This window comes from Oncorhynchus masou, chromosome 10 (genome assembly GCF_036934945.1).
Source record: "Oncorhynchus masou masou isolate Uvic2021 chromosome 10, UVic_Omas_1.1, whole genome shotgun sequence".
Classification (NCBI taxonomy): domain Eukaryota; kingdom Metazoa; phylum Chordata; class Actinopteri; order Salmoniformes; family Salmonidae; genus Oncorhynchus; species Oncorhynchus masou.
In genome coordinates, this window is record NC_088221.1 from 33,887,330 (window position 1) to 33,910,327 (window position 22,998).

Consider the following 22,998-nt stretch of genomic DNA (forward strand, 5'->3'; position numbering starts at 1 on the left):
TTGTTCTTAACTGACTTGCCTAGTTAAATAAAGGTTCAAATAAAATAAAAATACAATGGCAAGATATAAAAAAGACGCATTGCTGTTGAACCAGCCTTCGTTATAGTAGGCCACGGGTTTTGAGTACATTAAATGGAAAACAAGCAATTTTCACTGATAACTTCTAAATACATTGGTATTCACAGATTTCATCTCTCGTTTCATGGTGGGCATGGACACGTAGCCTACATCATGGAGGGGTTTTACGCACGGCCAAAACAGGACTTGCATGGATAAAATAATGTGCACCTGCCTACAATGTATAGAAGAAAAGGGAATGTCAGCTGTTTTACTCCTCTCAAACTTGACATTTTAATAAAGTTTTGGTGATTAAGATGTATTTCTAAGCAGGAGCTAAAAAAATCCTCTCAGGAGCGAAAACCTTTATCAGTAGGCTTGACTACTTTTGCATTGGGCAGACAAAAAAAGGGGTGGCTATGCTTGATTTTTTTAATTAAATAAAACAAAATGGGGAAAAAAACATTTTATTATACCTTTATTTCAACAAGGACCACAGACTGAGACCAAGGTCTCTTTTACAGCTGGGCCCTTCGTATACATGTTTACACATACAGTTTAGGTACAATGATTAAGGAACTACACAAGACAAACAAAACCATCACAGATAACAGAAAAAATACGGCAGCAGATTGTTACATTTGCACACATGTTATTCCCTAACAGGTTATTCCCCTAACAGTTATTCCCCTAACAGCACAAGAACTTGCATTACCTGAAACAGTTACAAGCAATACAAAAATAAAAATCCTCCAATAAATATTTCAAATGGGCAACAGGGGGACAGTCTGAAGTTTAAGTTTAGTCTGCAGGCTATTCCAGAGGCAAGGAGCGTAACAGGAAAAGGCAGCCATAACCAACTCTGTGGAAATCGCATGGGCCTCAAGTGTAATCCATGCTTGAGACCTGGTTTTAGGAATTCTAATTCTAATATTGATGAGTGATGATAAATAAGAAGGACAATAAGAAGATAAATTCAGAAGTGCTTTACAGACAAACACGAGAGCATGTTGTTCTCGTCTCACGGACAGCGAAGTCCAACCCACATTATGATATAAATCACAGTGGTGAGTTCTGTAGCTAGCACCCGTAATAAACCTAAGTGCGCAATGATAAGTAGCATCCAGCGATTTAAGTGTTGATGCCGTAGCATGCATGTAGATAATATCCCCATAATCTATAACATACATAAAAGTAGCTTGCACAATTTGTCTTTTATTTGAAGAGGACAGACATGTCCTGTTTCTATAGAAGAAGCCTAGCGTGATTTTTAGCCGTTTACAAAGTTCATCAATATGCATTTTAAAAGACAGTTTATCATCCAACCATATCCCTAAGTATGTAATATGCAGAGACCTGATTAATTCGAGAACCATCTAAGCTCGTAAGTGCAAGTGTATTTTCAACCAACTTTTTGAACCTATTAAAAATCATAAAATGTGTTTTATTTGCATTTAAAACAAGTTTCAACTGTATAAAAGACCCTTGTAATATCTTAAAATCTGTCTCCAATAGTGATAATGCTTGGTCAGCCATTGAAGCGATAGAGTACATGACAGTGTCATCAACATTTTAATGAATTTGACACTTTCTTATCTCATCACCGATATTATTTATGTAGAGAGTGAACAGTAATGGACCAAGTATAGAGCCTTGTGGGACCCCTTTAACCAACTCCAATGGCTCCGACTGGATGCCGTCGACTCTAACAGTCTGACTTCTATCCTTTAGATAGTCATGAAACCAACGACAGGCATCCAATCCCAGCCCTTTTGACGACAGCTTACCCCAAAGTATTGCATGGTCTACATGTTTTTTTATGTTTCTAAATACAAAGTATACAGGCACCAAAAGCACATTAGGCTACTCTTGTTCCGTTTCCGCTGCCAAAATTCATATCATAGCGAACTATGTTACCGCTAAAACCAGCTTTTGGTTGATCTTAAATATCCTTATCAGCACTGCCTGAAATGAGCACATTGGATCATGTTTTTAAGGACACACCTCTAATATTGCCACCTTGTCCATCTGAGCGCAAGCGAGCTGATATAAGACAGATAAATTGCCGAAATCGGGATTATGGCTGGAAAATGCCAGTGTGCCATTTTTTACATGGCGAAATTGCAAACTAACGTGCGTTTGACACTATCGCCGCCTTAACGCCAGCCGAAAATAGAGCCCCCTATGTATCTTGTTTTTTTTTTTGTTTACAGACATCCCTGGACCTCCAGGCAGACCGGCAGTATTTGACATGTCTCGTGATGGCATGACCATTGCATGGCTGGAACCAGAGGATGATGGTGGATCTGAGGTGTCTGGATACATCATTGAGCGCAAGGAGGTCAGATCTGACAGATGGGTGCGTTCTAACAAGAACCCAGTCACCATGACCAGATACAGATCAACAGGTCTGATAGAAGGCCTTGAGTATGAACATAGAGTAACGGCAATCAACGCTAGAGGTGTTGGCAAACCAAGTGTTGTCTCCTTAACAGCAGTGGCAACTGATCCCGTTGGTAAGTACTCTTTATTGGATTTAATTCCATTAAATCACTGTTTGTATCATTTATTGAATTTAATTTCATATACTTAGAATAAATATTAGATAAAGACAATAAATACACTCAGTATACAAAACATTAAGAACACCTGCTCTTTCCATGACATAGACTGATCAGGTGAATACAGGTGAAAGCTATGACCCCTTATTGATGTCACTTATTAAATCCACTTCAATCAGTGTAGATGAAGGGGAGGAGACAGGTTAAAGAATGATTTTTAAAACTTGAGACAATTGAGACATGGATTGTGTATGTGTGCCATTTAGAGGGTGAAAGGGCAAGACAAAAGATTTAAGTGCCTTTGAACAAGGTATGGTTGTAGGTGCCAGGGATACTGGTTTGTGTCAAGAACTGCAACACTGCTGGGTTTTTCACACTCAACAGTTTTCCATGTGTATCAAGAATGGTCCACCACCAAAAGGACATCCAGCCAACTTGACACAATTGTGGGCAGCATTGGAGTCAACATAGGTCAGCATCCCTCTGAAGCATTTTAGAGTACATGCCCTGACTAATTGTCATAGTTATATGGGTTCTGAGGGCAAAAGGGGGATTGCAACTCAATATTAGGAAGGTGTTCCTAAAGCTCGATATACTCAGTATATTTGACATAATTGGAGATTGAGATAGATAGAAACAAGGATATTAATTTATTGGTTCACCCTCACAGATCCACCTGGCTCACCCCAGAACCCAAGAGTCACAGACACCACAAAATCATCCGTGTCCCTGGCCTGGAGTCCTCCTGATGAGGAAGGTGGATGTAAGGTCTCAGGTTATCTGATTGAGATGCAGAAAGCAGGCTCAGTCACCTGGATCAAATGTAACACAACACCTTCTCTGATCTGTGAATACACACTCACCAAAATGCCCCAAGGAGAGGAGTTCAAGTTCCGTGTGATGGCTTGCAACGCCGGTGGACCCGGAGAACCCGCTGAGGTCCCTGGAACAGTCACTGTGAAGGAAATGCTTGGTAAAGTCGTCTGCAAAAACACTGCCATTTCCAAAGCTTACTTTCTGGTTCCGTGACAAAGAATTTATTGCATTTCTAACCATTTCACCATTCTTAATTTCAGAAAAACCTGATCATGAGCTGGAAGCCAAGTACAAGGATATCTTTGTCGTCAGATATGGCAGTGTTGTCAAACTCTCAGTGCCCATCAAGGGTAAACCAGTTCCTACATGCAAGTGGACAAAGGAAGGCGCTGATGTGCCTGAGAAGCAATGATCGCTTCCAATGACGACTGCACTGAGCTGGTAATCAAGGGTGCAGAAAGAGACGACTCTGGCACTTATGACCTACTGCTTGAGAACAAGTGTGGCAAGAAGAACGTTCACATCAAGGTGAAGGTTATTGGCCGTCCAACTGCTCCAGAGGGACCACTTGGATTCGAAGACGTCCAGGCACAATCTGTTAAGTTGACATGGAAGGCTCCTTCAGATGATGGTGGCTCTGAAATCCTTGGATACATTGTTGAGAGACAGCAGGTTCCAAAGACAGCCTGGTACACTGTAGAAACGAGGGTGGTGGACACATCTTTCATTGTGAAGGGACTCGAGGAGGGACAAGAGTATCACTTCAAGGTGACAGCTGAAAATACATTCGGTATCAGTGGATCGCTGAAGTCAACAGAACCCCTCATACCAAAGACTCCTCTCTGTAAGTATTACTTTATTGATTCCTCTTTGAACTTAGTCATTACATGAGTCTGCAAAGTATAAATATATGCTAGTCTAAAACATGCTTTTTCTCTCATTAAAACAGGTCCCCCAGAGACATCAAGCATCCCACCAGAGGTTATGGATGTGACTAAGAGCTCTGCCTCTCTGTCTTGGTCAAGACCTAAGGATGACGGTGGCTCTGCCATTACCGGATACTATGTTGAGTACAAAGCAGTATCCTCTGAGACATGGGTTCGTCATGAGAAGAAGGTCGTTTCAACCCAGTTTACCATCCCTGGACTCACTGCTGATGCTGAATACCAGTTCCGTGTTATTGCTCAAAATTATATTGGAGACAGTGAACCAGGACCTGCATCCGAACCAGTCACATGCAAAGATCCATTCGGTGAGTTAGGAATTTAGATAACCATGTCTAATGTTACGTCATGATTGATGACATGGATATACATTGAACTACTACGTTTTTACATTTGCCCTGCTCTGTTTCCCAGACAAACCAAGCCAACCAGGCGAGATTGACACAGTAACTGTCACAAAGGACGCAGTCGCCATCAAGTGGGCGGCGCCAGAATGCGATGGTGGAAAGGAGGTCCTTGGTTACTGGGTTGAATACAGGAAGTCTGCAGAGGCTACCTGGAAGAAATGCAACAAGACACGCACCAAGGAGAAAAAGTTCACCATAACTGGTCTGGCCGAAGCCACTGAGTATGAGTTCAGAGTGATGGCTGAGAATGAGACCGGAATCAGCAGACCACGCAGAACAGCCACATGCATCAAGACCAAACTGAGCAGTAAGTGACTGAAGCAATTAATTATTTCATAATTGTATGGATGAACACTACATTGCCTTTAATTATTACTTGTTTATAATACCTTGCGAAAGTAAGGTGATACAATTCAAATAATGATTTAACTGTTGTTTTTCCAACAGCTGGAACTCAACCAAGCCTGAGGAAAGAAATGGATGAAGTTACGACTAAATTATACCAACCAGGAATTATGAAATGCCAGATTATTGGTAGACCTCTTCCTGATATCAAATGGTATAAATCTGGCAAGGAGATAATCGAGTCTCGTAAATATGAGATGAGCTCTGATGGCCGTAACCATTCACTGACCATTATGACAGACCAACAAGAGGATGAAGGAGAATACACATGCAAGGCTATCAATGATGCAGGTGAAGCAGAGACCAGTGGCATTCTCGTTTTGGAAACTGCTCCACAGTTCAATCCTGACTTCCCATTGAAGAATACCTACTATGCCGAAAGCGGCACTACTCTGCGTCTACATGTTGCCTACATTGGACGCCCTGAGCCTAAGATCATGTGGCTTTATGGAGCTACAACTGTGGTGGCTTCTGAGAATATCAGCATTGAAAACACAGAGCATTACACTCACCTGGTGATCAAGAATGTGCAACGCAGGGTACATGGAGGAAAATACAGAGTCAGACTGCACAATCACTTTGGCAGAGCTGATACTCTCATCAACGTTGAAATCCAAGGTGCTTTAACATTGAATTAGCACAAATCTACCAATTGTTTATGATCTACAATGTTTTTTACAATGTGATTACAAACTAATTGTGACTAATTTACCTCTTGTTTTCAGATAAACCTGCAATGCCTGAAGGTCCCATTGTACTTGATGCCCTGTTGAAGAACTCTGTGATTATTAGCTGGAAACCACCAAAGGATGATGGTGGATCAATGATCACAAACTACATTGTGGAGAAGCGTGAAGACAAGGAGGTTGATGACTGGACACTCGTGTCCTCGTCCATCACAGGCACAAACTGCCGCATTGCCAACCTCGTAGTAAACGCTGGGTACTTCTTCCGTGTGTATGCTCAAAATCGTTATGGCAACAGTGAGCCACTGGAGATCCCTACTCCCATCCTCATCAAGAGTTCAATGGGTAAGTTGTATCCCACAATATAGTTACATGATCATATATTTGTACAAATATGAGATGTTCAAGGCTTTGGGTCCTTACTAACGTTATTCTGTTATATTTCCAGATAAACCTTCACCACCACTGATGCCAGTGGTTTCTGGTGTGACCAACGTTTCCTGTGTGTTGTCCTGGAAACCTCCACTCATTGATGGTGGCTCCAAGATCAAGAGCTACTGCCTTGAGAAGAAGGAAAAGAAGGGTGAATGGACACCTGTCACTACTGATGAAATCAAATCCACAGTCTTTTCTGTCAAACGCCTCACTGAAGGATGTGAATATATATTCAGAGTGAACTGTGAAAACCTTGGAGGAGTGAGTGATTGGAGTGTGGAATCTGAACCAGTCGTTCCAAAGACGCCTGTTGATGTCCGTGCTCCCGCCTTCAAAGAAGAACTGAGGAATATGAGTGTCAAATATAAGAGCAACGCCACCTTTGTTTGCAAGATCACAGGACAACCCAAGCCTGTAATTAAATGGTTCAGACGTGGCAAGGAGATCCAATCTGACGGAAAAAAACTGAAGATTCAAGAGTTCAAGGGAGGCTATCACCAACTGGTTATCTCCGCTGCTGATGAGGAAGACTCTACTGTCTACCAGATCAGAGCAACCAACCAGGGTGGATCCATCTGCACCACTGTCTCTCTGGATGTTGAAGGTAAGATCACAAATGTGTATGCAATAATACTTACATAGTATGAATACAATTCCATGTATTTGTTCCACATATCAAGAACATTATTAGTACATTCCTATTAGCTATTTTTTTATACTAATGATGTAAAAAACAAACATTTTCTATCTAGTCCCTGCCAAGATTAACCTGCCCAAGAATCTGAAGGACAAAGAGGCCATCCCTGCCCTCCGTGGAGAGATTGTGAATATCAAGATTCCATTCAGTGGCAAACCTGATCCTGTCATCACCTGGCAGAAGGGACAAGACCTCATTGATAACAACGGATACTACCAAGTCATCGTTACAAGGTCATTCACATCGCTCGTGTTCCCCAACGGAGTTGATAGGAAGGATGCCGGTTTCTACATCGTTTGTGCCAAGAACAGATTTGGTATTGACCAACAGACAGTTGAACTGGATGTTGCCGATGTGCCCGACCCACCACGTGGTATCAAAGCAAGTGATGTTTCTAGAGACTCAGTCACTCTGAGTTGGCAAGTACCTGCTAATGATGGTGGAAGCAGAGTAGCCAGCTATGTTGTGGAGAAGTGTCCCACAACATCTGACAGATGGGAACGTGTTGCCCAGTCTCGTGATACTCGCTACACCATCATCAACCTGTTCGGAGGAACCAGCTACCAGTTCAGAGTCATAGCCGAGAACAAATTCGGTCAAAGTCAACCATGTGAACCAAGTAGTCCCGTTACAACAAAGGAGGACAAATCAAGAGTCCTTGGCTATGACAGTGAGGTTAGTGACAGAGATGTTCCCAAGCAAAAGGCTCCACATTCATGTGCCAAGGATGTGCATACCAAGTACATGATTGCTGAGGAGCTGGGCCGTGGCCAGTTTGGTATCGTTCACCGTTGTGTTGAGACCAGCTCTAAGAGGACATACATGGCCAAATTCGTCAAGGTGAGGGGTGCAGATCAAGCATTCATCAAGAAAGAAATTGCTACACTTAACCTGGCCAGACACAACAACTTCTTGTGTCTTCATGAGTCCTTCGACAGCACTGAGGAATTAGTCATTATCTATGACTTCGTCTCAGGTCAAGACATCTTTGAACGCCTCTTCACAGCCGACTTTGAGCTGAATGAGCGTGAAATCGTCAACTACATCAGACAAGTATGTGAAGCTCTTGAGTTCTTACACGACAAGATTTATGGCCACTTTGACATCAGGCCTGAAAACATTGTGTACACCACAAGAAAGGGCAGTAAAGTCAAGATCATTGAGCTAGGACAGGCAAGACACCTGACTCCTGGCGACCAGATCAAGGTTCAGTATACTACAGCTGAGTACGCTGCTCCTGAGATCCACCAGAATGACATGGTCAGCAGTGTTACTGACATGTGGCCAGTAGGTGTTCTAGTCTATGTCCTTCTCAGTGGACTCAATCCATTTACTGCCGAGACTCATCAGCAGATGATTGACAACATATCAAATGCTGAATACAGTTACGATGACGAAACCTTCAAAGTACCTACTGTTGAAGCATTAGACTTTATCAACCGCCTTCTCACCAAGGAGCGCAAGCACCGTATGACTGCTGCCCAAGCTTTAGAACATCCTTGGCTGAAGATGCAAGCAGAAGTACTCAGTGCCACAGCAATAATGACCACAAGGCATAAGAGATACTACCAGGCCATGGCAAAGAAAGAATGGGCCACTGTCGTTGCAGGAGCAAGAGTTGCTAGCGGCGGTGCAATCAGAGCCCAGAGAGGTGTCACAGTTGCCAAAGTAAAGATCGCACCATTTGAACATGGCCCAGTCGGTGGTCAAATAATTCATACAGTGGTGGATGTGGGAGCAGATGTCAAATTTGCTTGCAACATTGAAAACTATGACAGCGCCACAGAGGTAACATGGTACTGCGGTGTGCGTCAACTAGAGGCAAGTGACAAGTATGAAATCGACTATGAGGATGGTCTAGCTGTTATATGTATCAAGGGAGTCACGAAAGCAGATGACGGCACCTATAGATGCAAGATCATCAACGATTATGGTGAGGACAGTGCCTACGGAGAGCTCTTTGTAAACGGAGTCAGATCATACCGCGAGTACTTCACAGCCCGTGTGGTGAGGAAAGTGAAACGTAGAGTGGACACAGCAAGACTGCTCCAGAAACCACCAGAGTTCACCCTGCCCTTGTTCAACCATGCAGCTTACATCGGAGAAGATGTTCGATTCGGTGTGACTATCACTGTGCACCCTGAGCCTCGTGTTACATGGTACAAATCTGGCCAGAAGATTGTTCCTGGTGATGATGAGAAAAAGTACACATTCATAACCGACAAGGGTCTTTATCAATTGGTGATTCACTGTGTTGATGCTGATGACGATGCGGAGTACTCAGTTGTGGCCCGTAATAGATTTGGTGATGACAGCTGTAAGGCAAAACTGGCTGTGACACCTCGCCCAGCACCAGCAGACAATACCTTGAGGCCCATGTTCAAACGTCTCCTGGCAAACGTGGAGTGTAGGGAAGGCCAGAATGCACGCTTTGAAATCAGAGTGTCAGGACTCCCAACTCTGAAGTGGGAGAAAGATGGCATGCCATTGGCATTTGGTCCACAAATTGAAGTGGTCCATGAGGGCCTGGATTACTTTGTCCTGCATGTGAAAGATACTCTACTTAACGATTCTGGCTGTTACAGAGTTACTGCAACCAACTCAGCTGGATCTGCCAGTTGTCAAGCCATTCTCAAGGTGGACCGCATCACCCATGTGAAGAAGGTTTACGAGAGTGAAAGAGACAAAAAGAAACAAGCAGAGAAAGAACAAATTGAGAAGAAGGTCAGATTATCTCAAATCATGTCTGGAACTGATGTCATGCCACTTCCTACTTTGGCACAACAAGCTTTGAGAGAAGCGTCATTGTTGTGCCAACCAGTAGAGGCAACCAAAAAGAACAAGACTGAAGCCGAAGATAAGAAACGGGCAGAAGAAAGGAAAAAGAGAGCAGAGGAGAAGAGACTGCGTATGCCTTATGATGTTCCCCAACCTCGTGAACGTGGCCCAACTGCTCTTTTGGAAGATATGGAAATCAAACACTACAAACCTTGCTCTGACATGAAATGGTACAAGAAACTCCGCGATCAATATGAGTTCCCTGAACCAATGGACAAGATTTCACAGAAGAGACTGAAACGCATCCGTCTCTCCAGGTGGGATCAGTTCTATGAAGTCCCTCTGCCAAGAATCAAGGAATCTTACAAGCCAAAGTGGCGTATTCCACAAGTTTCACAGGATGATTTGGAGACTGTCAGACCTTCAAGGCAGCGCACTCCATCTCCTGAAATAGAAGCATATCACAGAATCAGAAGAAGGTCTCTTGGTGATCTCTCAGACGAGGAGCTTCTCCTGCCAATTAATGAATATCTGGCAATGAAGAGAACTGAGGAGGAGAGACTTCAACTTGAGGAAGAACTAGAACTTGGCTACTCTGCATCCCCACTAAGCCTTAGCCCTGTACGCTTTGAATTAGGTGCACTGCGCCACACATCACCAAGACGCACAGTCTATGAAGGTGTGGGTGAGGGTGAAGAGGTTCCATTATATGAAAACTATCGTATTCCTTCTAAGTATGAGGCTGGTCCAAGCTATGTTGACCTTCGCCTGCGCCATGACAAGGCTACATTCCGACCGCCAAGACAAAACCAGAGAGTGTTGGAGGAGAGGGAGGATCGAGAGATGCTGAGAAATGTGAAAACGACTCAAAGAATAACTGGTTACAAGAGTGAACTGAAACACATGGAGTTTGAAGAAAAAACTAGAACCGTGAAGAAAGACAGAACTACAACTTCCCATGTGTCAACATATATAGCAACTAAAACTGAGGGGAGAAGGTCACCCACCCCCGAAAGAACCCGTCCGCGTTCCCCTAGTCCTCTTGCTACTGTCAGATCAGCCTCCAGATCCAAGGTGGAGACGGTACAGTTGGCAAAAGTTGACCACCTGGCAAGATATGAGTCAAGAAAAGCCGTTCTGAGATCCGAGCGGACATCAGTAGAAAGGAAGGAGGTTGTAAGTATGCAGCCCTTCAGCCTCGACCATACCCCACGAGTCACTGTGAGGATGCGTTCCCATCGTGTGCCATACGGTCAGCACACCAAATTTACACTGAACGTCCAATCAAAGCCAACCGCTGAGGTGAAGTGGTACCATAACGGACAACTGATAACCGAGAGCAGGAGGTACCGTATATCCAACCTGAGCGGAGTTCTGTATCTTCAAATTCTTGACTGCACCACAGAGGACAGTGGCACTTACCGTGTTGTCTGTACTAATGCAGTGGGAGAATGCTCAGACTATGCCACTCTGGATGTCGCAGGCATGGGAGAGTATTCTAGCTATATGGCACCTCGCGAAGACGAGGAACCCCCGGCTCTTCCTGTGGCAACCAAGATAGGTGCTTACCAAATATCCTCCAAGACGGTGAAGACTGTTGAAACACACGAAACACACATGGAGGAGTCCAGCACATTTCAAGTAAAGAAGACTACTCTACCCGCATCTATCCTAACAAAACCACAGTCCCTCACCTTAAATGAGGGAGAGACTGCAAGATTTGCATGTGATGTTGACGGTGAACCAGTGGCAACTGTAACCTGGATGCGTGAGGGACAAATTATCGGATCTTCTGTTCGCCACCATGTCACTACAGAACAGTACAAGTCTACTTTTGAAATCACCTCTGTTGAGATGTCAGACGAAGGCAGCTACTCAATCATGGTGGAAAACTCTGAGGGCAGCCAAGAGGCGCACTTCAGTCTAACCATCCGCCGATCGGAAGCCAAAGAGGAGGTCTCTTCTACAGTGACATACTCATACGAAGAGCCTCCAATGCATTCCCCTAGTCCAGTCACATCTCCACCAAGGATGAAGTCTCCTGAATCAATTAGCTCTCCAAAGAGAGTTAAGTCCCCTACCAGCCCTACACCTAAGTCACCCACTGAGAAAGTCACCCTCAAAACCAAGCCCTCCATCTCATCTGGTCTTCAGGACATGACCGCATCTGCAGATTCCATCGTCAAGCTGACAGTGAAAATGACTAGAGATCCTAAAGCTGAGATCTCATGGATGAAGGATGGAAAGGTATTTAGTCACATTTGATTTAATATTCACACTTGAATAGACATTTCAAAGGTATTAAATATAGGTTGAAATATATGCTTTTTTACTTTCTTTCTTTCTTTTTCATTTGCAGACTCTCATTCACGGTGGAAAATATGAAATTCATGAAGAGCATGATTCGGCACACCTTGAAATCTATGAATCTGAGGCCTCTGACAGTGGAGTTTACAAATGCACAGTTACCAATAGTGCTGGGTCATCATCCACAAGCTGCATTGTCTCTATTCAAGGTATGCATACTCTATACTAATATATATATATATATATACATATATAAATAAATGTTTTGTTGTCACATACACCGGATAGGTGCAGTGCAATGTGTTGTTTTACAGGGTCGGTCATAGTAGTACAACGCTCCTGGAGTAAATTAGGTTTAAGTGCCTGGCTTAAGGGCACATTGACAGATTTATTACCTTGACGGTGTCGGTATTTGAAACATTTCGGTAACTGGCCCAATGCTCTATGCGCTAAGTTATCTGCCAATGTAGGAATTATTTATCATAATTAAGGCCCGGTTCTGGTGATATTGTTATGTTTATATTATTTATTCAATCAACTTTTCTCTTGATAAGTCCAGTATCTATAAACCTTATAATTCTGCATATGGCCTAATATCTAATCAATGTATCTCTTTTTCTCTGTCTTAGCCTCAAACAAATCCAAAGCACTTGCAACAAAAACAGAAATTTCAGAGCAAGTTATTAAAAAGGAAATTGTCTACGGAGAGGTTGAGTCTTACACAGAAATCAAGGCATCCCATACTCAGATGGCCATGACTGAAGGCCAGTCTCTCACCCTGAGAGCCAACATCCCCAGAGCTTCAGATATCAGATGGATCCTGAACGGAATGGAACTGGCCAACTCAGAGGACTACAGATATGGTGTGTCTGGAAACAACCATACTATGACCATCAAAAAGGTCAGCCAATACGAGCAGGGGGTCATCACATGTGAAGCCAAAACCGAACATGGCCTTGTCAAGTGCCAGTTCAACACTACTGTCACTGAAGCACGATCAGATGCACCATCATTCCTTGTGCAGCCACGCTCTCAGAATGTCAATGAAGGACAGAACGTCAAGTTCACATGTGAGATTGCAGGAGAGCCTGCCCCTGAAATCGAGTGGTTTAAGGACAACATAATGGTGAGTAGGCTACCAATGATTTTGTAAATAATGTTTGATTTGATTTCTTCAACTAAATTACATTTAATACGACATAACTGTATTCATCCAATCAGGGGCAATCAGACAAAGCAAGTCAGGTAACAAACATCACTTGAATAGGTACTTGATTAATACAAAACAGAAACGAATATGTTATTCTTTTGGCTCTCTCGGTACAGGTATCTATGACCTCAAACACGAAACTGAGCCGTTCCAAAAATGTATACACTCTGGAGATTATTGAGGCCACAGTTGCAGACAGCGGCAAATACACCATCAAAGCCGAAAACAAATATGGACAGTGCTCTGCAACATCATCTCTCAATGTCATCAGTAAGTTGTCATTGCTTAATCAATCCATTGTTTAATTAACAGCTTACAGTACAGTGTGATAATGCAAAGCTTCCCAAGTTTTTTGAAAAATTAAACTTGAGTCTCAAAATTTTACTAATAGCTTAAATTAAAGACTAATCTTTAATTTTCCTTACCAGTATTTTCCATAGAATGTTAACAAAATGGACACGCCATTTTGTTTATATTCATATAGAAATATACACAGATGGATTTGAGTATCTCCATCGAGAAATGACCATTTAGCCATGTACCTCATCATTTGCGTTATTCTCACAGCTCTTGTTGAAGAACCTGCCAAAATGGTTCTAATGGAGCAAAGAGCTGCTGCTGCCAGCTTGCACAGTGACAGTTTCTCAGCCACATCAGTCCATATGGCTGGAGCATCAATGACACATGAAGGTTCTTTCCAAAGACAATTTGAAAGCATGTCTGCTGCTAGCATGTCCGCCATGACATCTGAATCAATGGTATCCATGAGCTCCAGCAGTATGATGAAAATGTCAAGTGAAATAACGTCAAGTCATGCTAGTTCAATGTCAACTCATGGATCCTCAATGACTGCTCTTACTCATGGTGTTGGTAAAGGTGAGATGAATTACCCTTACCTATACATCTAGTAGTGGTATTAGTAGTATAGTCTGAGTGACTATCGTATGTTGTTCCTCTGCTTTCAATAAGAAGTTGACACCTTAATTAATTCCTATTTATTTTTTTCTCATTGCCCTGTAGCTCCCAAAATCGAATTTCTCCCAGAGGATGTCAGCATTGAGCCAGGAAGGCCTTTGAGCGTGTCCTGTGCTTTCTCTGGAGACCCAACACCTGAGATTGAGTGGACCCGCACAGGGAAACAGTGTGATGAAGACAGTGACCGGTTCCACATCGAGACCACGGAGGACCTCACCACCCTTGTAATCCCCTGTGTGAAGGAAGACGATGCCGGAGCGTATACCCTCAAACTGTCCAACAAGCTTGGATCTACCATGGCAACTGTCAACATTCATATTCGATCCATGTAAAAAACAACAACACGTAAACATATAATTTCTATCCCCCATTTTCCCTCCTCCAGTACCTTTTTATTTATTGAATTAGCAAAAATAATCTTTACTTGATAAAGACCTGGATTTCTGTTCTTGTAAATATGAACTATTTTTATACCAAACTTGACATAAATTTATGCCAAACTAGACTAAAGTCTAAAGTTGTTATAAAATGTGCCATATTGGATAATTATGACTAGGATTTTTGAACCACTTTTCTGTGACATGTACATAATGTATATAGCCGAATTTAACGGTTATGGAAAATGTATGAATTGTTATTTATGACAATATTAACTGAAACAAAAGGAACTAAATGTTTAACAGGAGAAAGTTTCACATGAAACGAATACCCTGAAAAACCTGAAACTAAACTCCGTGCCTCAACAAAAAGTTGAAGTCTTAAGATTTCCTCAACAGGTAGAGAGGTTCCCTGTTGAAGTTTATACTAAATCAGAGAAAGACAATGTTATGCACCGTGCATCTGTGCGTGCAATATTACAAATACTCATATGAATTGTAACATGATCATAAGACCCTGAGTGCTGTTTGCATAAACCCTCATGTAAGTAGCACAACTAGGCCTTGTGTTCAGACTGACTATGTCATACCACCATTTTAATGACATGCTCAAGGTGCGAGCGGCCTGCACTTTGAGCTCTATTTTTATGTGCTCTGTTTCCGGCAATGGACAGTTGAATTGGCTTTTTAAAACTTAACATCACCTGGCCATTAAAAAACAAAAGTCAATTCAAGTACTTCGTTGCAGAAACAGTGCCACCTCTTGGAGGATTGTTAGGTAATATTTTGTGTGTGTGAGTGTGTTTTAGTTTTAGAATTTCACCTTGCCAGTAGTCAGGGTAACCATCAAGTGAATGTACCATGGTGATACCATCTACCGTGAAACAAAGAAAGCAAAAAGCATGAATAATAATGCCCTGCACTTTGATTTAACTGAGTCTATTGATGTAGAATTACTACTATATTCATCCTCCTTGAGTTTTATTTGACTGATTTAATAAAGCATGATTTCAGCACTAGTGAACAACTCTGTTTCTTTATTCATCTCAAGAACCTTGTATTGATGTTCAGTTTCCTTTTCTTATCAATGATTCCTTCACTTTCACATGCAACACATAGCCTCTAATGTAGAGGGGGAAATAAGAACTAAATGGATACCACAGTCACAAGTCACAATTTGATTATACAGAATATTACAGAACAGTACAGAATATTAACCTGTTTAGGTATCTCATTTCAGGAGAGCTTAGGCTGGAGTACATATTGTCCCACGCTTTGTCAAAGTTATATAGCTTAGGCTGTTTGTTATTTTGAGTCTATAACAGGGTTCATCAACGTTTTGTAGGCCTACATACACTATATGACCAAAAGTATGTTGACCATCTCATTCCAAAATCATGGGCATTAATATGGAGTTGGTCCCCCTTTGCTACTTTAACAGCCTCTACTCTTCTGGGAAGGCTTTCTACTAGATGTTGGAACATTGCTGCAGGGACTTGCTTTCATTCAACCACAAGAGCATTAGTGAGGTCAGGCACTGATGTTGGATGATTAGGCCTGGCACACAGTCGGCGTTCCAAATCATCTCAAAGGTGCTCGATGGGGATGAGGTCAGAGCTCTGTGCAGGTCTGTCCTGTTCTTCCACAATGATCTCAACAAACCATTTATTTATTTAGCTTTTCATGTTTGATCCCTTTTTCTCCTCAATTTCGTGGTATCCAATTGGTCGTTACAGTCTTGTCCCATCGCTGCAAGAGGCGAAGGTTGAGAGCTGTGCGTCCTCCGAAACACGACCCAGCCAAGCTGCACTGCTTCTTGACACAATTCCTGCTCAACACGGAAGTCAGCCGCACCAATGAGTCGGAGGAAACACCGTACACCTGGCGACCGTGTCAGTGTGCATGCGCCAGGCCCAGAATCACTAGAGCGCGATGGGACAAGGAAATCCCGGCCTGCCAAGCCCTCCCCTAACCTGGACGACGCTGGGCCAATTGTGCGCCGCCCCCATGGGTCTCCTGGTCACAGCCGGCTGCATGGGGGCATTGTCATGCTGAAACAGAAAAGGACCTTCACCAAACTGTTGCCACAAAGTTGGAAGCACAGAATTCTCTAGAATGTCATGTATGCTGTAGCATTAAGATTTTCCTTCACTGGAACTAAGGGGCCTAGCCAGAGCCATAAAAAACAGCCCCAGACCATTATTCCTCCTCCACCAAACTTTACAGTTGGCGCTATACATTAGGGCAGGCATCCGCCACACCCAGATTTGTCCGTCAGACTGCCAGATGGTGAAGAGTGATTCATCCCTCCAGAGAACCCATTTCCACTGCCCCAAAGTCCAATGGAGGTGAGAATTACACCACTCCAGTCGACACTTGGCATTGTGCATTAAGCTTGTGTGTGGCTGCCTGGGCCATTTCATGAAGCTCCCGGAACAGTTCTTGTGCTAACGTTGCTTCCAGAGGTTAGCCGGACACTGATGAAACTGAGTTTGCACAACCAAAGAAGCTGAAAATGTCCCAGTTCTTCCAAGGCCTGTATACTCACCAGATATGTCATGCATTGAGCATGTTTGGGATGCGCTGGATTGACATGTACGACAGCGTGTTTCAGTTTCCACCAATATTCAACAATTTCAAACACAGCCATTGAAGAGGAGTGGGACAACATTCCATAGACCACAATCAACAGCCTGATCAACTTTATGCAAAGGAGATGTGTGACGCTGTATGAGGCAAATGGTGGTTACACCAGATACAGACTAATTTCCTGATCCACGGTATCTGTGACCAACAGATGCACATCTGTATTCCCAGTCATGTGAAATCCATAAATTAAGGTCTAATGAATTTATTCACAGACCATGTTTAAATCAATCCAGGTGTAGGTCTAACTCTGGTCTATAAACGAAAAACTAAGAATTAAAAACCTTTCAATGATGCGTTTTGCAACATATGATATATCAACACCAAAAAAATCTCCACTGACATTGCTTTATCTTGAAAACTAGATTGCTGACATTAATTATTTGGGGTGATTGCATTAACAGTGGACTAATGGATAAAATACTTAAAGGTCGTTTTTAGTTGCAGTATTCCTTCAACACAGCATGACATCTAAAGGTAGCCAGGTGTAAAGGTCAATATCACATACAACTGTGATTGATTGTGTCATACTTCAAGAATCAATGGCTATATATATTTAATTTAACAGTCAAAATGGATGTAGGAACTGCAGATTGCATATGCAGATGATGAAGATGCAGGAATAGTATCTACTATAAGAGATGTCGTTTTTTTTAAGAAAAAGTTAATAAATAATCATAAATTACAATTGTTCCACCATATCAGCCATGTAGCAAATGCATCAACCTGACACATTTTAAGATTCTGAGAGTTTAGCCCGATGAACTGAAGGCTAAAAAACTGCATCTCTTTGGCACTGCAACAGTATTACTCATTATTTAATTATTTTTACTCAACTACTGCCAGAGTTGCACTTCCATTCTTATTGAGATAAGTGGATATATGGTGCAAGCTTGCAATTTGAGATCCAACTACAGTATTGGCCCCTGCAATCAGGACTATCAGAGAAGCAACAGTATTGCTACGGCGGGAACAGAGCTTACAGAGAGGTAAGACATTCAGTAGATGTTATTTAAAAAAATGTATGGAAATATTTACATTTGAAAGTAGTTATAAGACATAAATCTTAGGCTATGCTGATGATGTAGGGGGGTTTCGCAGTCTTTGGCAGTACTCCTGTGTTGATGCTCTGAATAGCTGGCTAATGGCTATGCTACAAGTTATTGGAGGCTAGATATCAGGAAAACTAGCCTTATTAAGGTTGGGCTTTGCCCCACAGCGTATGATATACAGTAGTCATATTGACGAGTTGACTTGCAACTAACTGGCAAGTGTTTGCTTTCAGATCTTGAGGTAACATGCCAAAGCGATATGCTTTTATACTCCATCTTATCATTGGCTGTACTGTCATACTCACAGAAGCTACACCATCCTTCCGATCAGGTTTGTAGTGATTGTTGGTAGTGTTTTCAATATAAAAAGATTATAAAAATATGCTGGGCTGAGACAAATAAGAAACTATGAGATTAATAACTTTTTTAAAAGAGAGAAAATAAAAAAGGGGCTTACCTTGTTCACTTGATTATTTTTCTCACCTTATTCACTTATTCAGGTAAGAAGAATATCTGGTTGGTTCCGAAATGCAAAACATTTCTGTCTCCTCCTCCTCCTCCTCCTCCGTTTCCTCCATCGACACGGACATCTGCCCTACTGGTAATGGACATAGCAAACAGCACATAAACAATTCAGACTATGTTGGTTTACAGTGTAAGATGCAAGTTAGATGTCTGTCATATGTTCTTGCTGACTGTTGTTTCAGGTTGATATAACGGAATATCTCAGGGGACCAAAGGGTGAAAAGGTAGTACTCGCTTGATTTCTATATACTGTAACTGATAATAATAATTATCATTTGTATTAAGTTATTATTTATGCAGTTAATTTTCAAGGTTTCTCTTTAAAGGGCTGCAAAGGACCAAAGGGTCAGATGGTATGAATATATACATTATAATAAAAAATAATACATAGGATTTATATGAGACTTTTTATAATGACACTGGAAAGCATCAGAAAGACACACTCAGTAGTGGGACAGTTATGTGACTGGACATTGTCTTGCAGGGTCGACATGGTCAAAAGGGAGAAGAGGGAACCCATGGTTCCCCTGGTGTGATAGGACTCATGGGCCAAAAGGTCAGTGACACAATCTCAAATGCAATTGGGCTCCCTTTCTGGTATATAAGCTGTAGTTTGAATAATGGTTAGGTATAGAGAGTGCTACATCCAAAATAAGTTTTAGTCTGTCTTTACTCATCGCTAGGGAGAGAAGGGGGACAGAGGCTGGCGTGGTTTATTCGGTGACATTGGCAGACCTGGAACACATGAGGTAAATTATCCACATAATAACTAATGCTGTGTTCTACCAGTATATTTCATGCTGCTTTTACAACAAATGTACATTTGTGTTTTTACAGGGTCCTCAAGGACGCACTGGTTCAAAAGTAAGCTTTTACTGCTTTAATAATTCATAGTTTCACAAATAATATACTTAACACAATAATAGTGTATGTCTAGCACCAAGTAAACTAAAATGACACGTGAAAATGAACAGGGCGAGAAGGGACTGAAAGGTGACCCGGGACAAAAAGGTGGAAAGGTAAGTTGTCAATCAAGTTTCAATCCCAATTGGAATGTCACATGTACTTTTACTCAACCCTCAACTTGTGTGTTATTTAACAGGGTTCCACTGGAAAGCCTGGTCTCCATGGACAGAAGGTGAATGAATAGCCAGCATTCTCTTACATTAAAGACTAAAGATGCTGAAACAAACCCCTTAGCCAGCAAACCTGGATTTGGAGAAATGCCAATGAACAGCAATCATTGAAAATGTCTAATTGAAGAAGCATGTTGTGGCCAAAATATTTCAATTTTAATGGTTACGTTTTTGATTATATAGTTGTATGCTTAATGGTTTAGGGTGACCAAGGACTAAAAGCATACACTGGAATACGAGGACTGGATGGACCTAGGGGAAGTCCCGGGCATAGAGGGACCATGGTAAGTGTCTCTGCTGTCTCTGCTGTCTCTGTAGCCTACAGTTTTTTCTGAAAATAATTAATTTGGCAATAATGATTAACTATCTTTCATTTTCAAAAGGTTAGACTAAACAAACTTCCTTTGATGATGTTCTGCACTACTCCATATTGTATTTAGGGAATAAAAGGTCATCGTGGACCGCATGGGTTAACTGGATATCATGGAGTTGTGGGCAAACAGGGCACAACAGGAAAAACTGGTGCTCCAGGGGAAGGTTAAGTATATTATTGATATCATGTATTGTATGTATGCTGAATGTACAAAACATTAAGAACACCGGTTCTTTCCCGTGACAGAGACTGCAACTCAATATTAGGAAGGTGTTCCAAATGTTTGGTATACTCAGTGTATATCAATACATTATTATGTAGGCCTACAGTGCCGTGAAAAGCATTTGCCCCCCTTTCCGATTTTCTCTATTTTTGCATATTTTTTTATGCTGAATGTTATCAGATCTTCAACCAAAACCTAATATTAGATAAAGGGAACCTGAGTTTAAAATTACCCAAAATATATACTTATTTTATATATTTAATTAACAAAGTTATGCAACACCCAATTCCCCTATGTGAAAAAGCAATTTCCCCCTAACACTCAACTAATTGTGTCACCAAATGCTTCCTGTAGTTGTTGATCAGCCTCTCACATCGCTGTGGAGGAATTTTGGCCCCTATTGCATGTAGAACTGCTTTAACTCAGCGACATTTGTGGGTTTTCAAGCATCAACTATTAGTTTCAAGTCCTGCCACAACATCTCAATTGAGATTAGGTCGGGACTTTAACCATTCCAAAATGCCAAATTTGCTGCTTTTTAGCCTTTTTCATGTAGACTTGATTGTGTATTTTAGATCATTGTCTTGCTGCATGACCCAGCTGCACCTCAGCTTAAGCTCACAGAGGGATGACCTGACATTCTCCTGTAGAATTCTCTGATACAGAGCAGAATTCATGGTTCCTTCTATTAAGGCAAGTCGTCCAGGTCCTGAGGCAGCAAAGCATCCTCAAACCATCACACTACCACCATTATGCTTGACCGTTGGTATGAGATTCTTACTGTGGAATGCAGTGTTTGGACCCATGTTGTCCAAAAAGTTGACTCAAGTTTGCCAAAAAGCACCTGGAAGCACCTGGATGATCATCAAGACTTTTGGAAGAATGTTCTATGGACATATTATTTAAAAGTATAACTTTTGGGATGACATGGGTCCCAGTTACTGGGTGTAAGGGGGCAATAACTTTTTCACACAGGGGCATTGGCTGTTGTATAACTTTGTTTATGAAATAAATGAAATAAGTATGTAATTGTTGAGCTATTTGTTTACTCAGGTTCCCTTTATCTAATATTAGATTTTGGTTAAAGATCTGATAACATTCAGCATAAAAAATATGCAAAAGCAGAGAAAATTAGAAATGGGGCAAATACTTTACACGGCACTATATATACATTATTCTGAGTATAAATTATTATTACGATATATTATACAAACAGCTATTGATATGATTAAAAAACATTCTTGTGTTTTCTTCTAGTATATGTTATTCAAGGACACAGAGGGGAGAAAGGCCATAAAGGACCTGCCTTTTGTAATTGTTCTTCAGCAAATTCCTTCATGCCAATCCCTGGCACAGGAAGATATAATGCTGATAAGGCAGTATCTGTAAGTGTATAATAAGAATCGTTCTATGCTTGAATAACATCATGATGTTTGGGTGATATCAAACATCTTAATCATTTGATCCATCTTTGAACCTTCCATTGAATACATTTTTTAACCTTTTTATTAATTGAACAATAGATTTACATTGTGAATGGTGAGCGCGAGATGTCGGAGTTAAGATCTGAAAATGTTATGGTCCTGAGGAGAGATACTCGCATGCTGTTCGTCTACAGTGGCTCTGAATGGATTGATGTTATGGCTCAGGTAAACATGCACTGATGTTTTAGTACGTCTGACATGCTTAGGCTACATTTGGAAAAGTGTCCATGACTGCATCCCAAATGTTACCCTATTTCCTATAGTGTACTACTTTTGATCAGGGTCCCTAGGTGTTGTGACACTAGGACTACTGCCCCATAGCGCTCTAGTCAAAAGTAGTGCAATATAGGGAATATGGTGCCATTTGAGCTTACACCCCTGTTTTTTCACAATGTTTTGTCTAATCTGATTGTTTTCCTATTCAATTCCATGAACACACTCTTGGTGTTGTGGACAGAACAAACATCCCACTGCATCTGCTCTGTGACTACCCTCCTGCAAGAAGCACCCCCATGTAGTATGTGGTTCTGTCCTTGAGCTGTTGTCTGTTGTAATTTTTCTGTAATATGTCATGTTTCATGTTTTGTGTGAACCCCAGGAAGAGTAGCTGCTGCTTTTGCAATGGGGATCCCAATAAAACACCAAAAAATACTCAAAACAAATGAAGAAGCCCCTACCGTCCATTTAAAATTAAAATGTCATATGGTATGTCTGTCACTATAGGCTACAGTGGAATAAAATTAAATAAAATTCACATCCTAATTTCTATTATATCTGTCTGACTCAGTGCACTGAATGTCCATACTATGTAATATGTAAATGAAAAGTTAATAAAATAATATACAATTTCGTGGACATTTTTGTTCCATTTTTACACACGACATGGACATTCTTGGATACATTA

General features: G+C 41.6%; 2 protein-coding genes across 2 annotated transcripts in view; both read left to right on the forward strand.

Annotated features, from left to right (window-relative positions):
- LOC135546847 (titin-like) overlaps positions 1-15,674 on the forward strand; it is a 170,130-nt gene extending 154,456 nt beyond the window's left edge. Inside the window, 15 exon segments of the mRNA XM_064975419.1 lie at positions 2,271-2,573; positions 3,289-3,591; positions 3,695-3,835; positions 3,838-4,278; positions 4,384-4,686; positions 4,793-5,092; positions 5,233-5,808; positions 5,916-6,221; positions 6,325-6,915; positions 7,064-12,033; positions 12,146-12,302; positions 12,723-13,219; positions 13,420-13,573; positions 13,871-14,179; positions 14,324-15,674. Of these exon segments, the coding sequence (XP_064831491.1) occupies positions 2,271-2,573; positions 3,289-3,591; positions 3,695-3,835; positions 3,838-4,278; positions 4,384-4,686; positions 4,793-5,092; positions 5,233-5,808; positions 5,916-6,221; positions 6,325-6,915; positions 7,064-12,033; positions 12,146-12,302; positions 12,723-13,219; positions 13,420-13,573; positions 13,871-14,179; positions 14,324-14,610 (9,638 nt within the window). The 3' untranslated portion in view covers positions 14,611-15,674.
- Positions 15,675-18,871: 3,197 nt separating this feature from the next.
- Positions 18,872-22,914, forward strand: LOC135546985 (acetylcholinesterase collagenic tail peptide-like). The gene is made up of 13 exons (XM_064975546.1): positions 18,872-18,954; positions 19,061-19,102; positions 19,205-19,231; positions 19,363-19,434; positions 19,562-19,627; positions 19,716-19,742; positions 19,853-19,897; positions 19,981-20,016; positions 20,218-20,298; positions 20,455-20,551; positions 21,868-21,995; positions 22,134-22,259; positions 22,552-22,914. Exons 3-13 carry the CDS (start codon positions 19,229-19,231, stop codon positions 22,579-22,581), a joined length of 711 nt encoding a protein of 236 aa, XP_064831618.1. The 5' UTR covers positions 18,872-18,954; positions 19,061-19,102; positions 19,205-19,228; the 3' UTR covers positions 22,582-22,914.
- Positions 22,915-22,998: the final 84 nt, after the last annotated feature.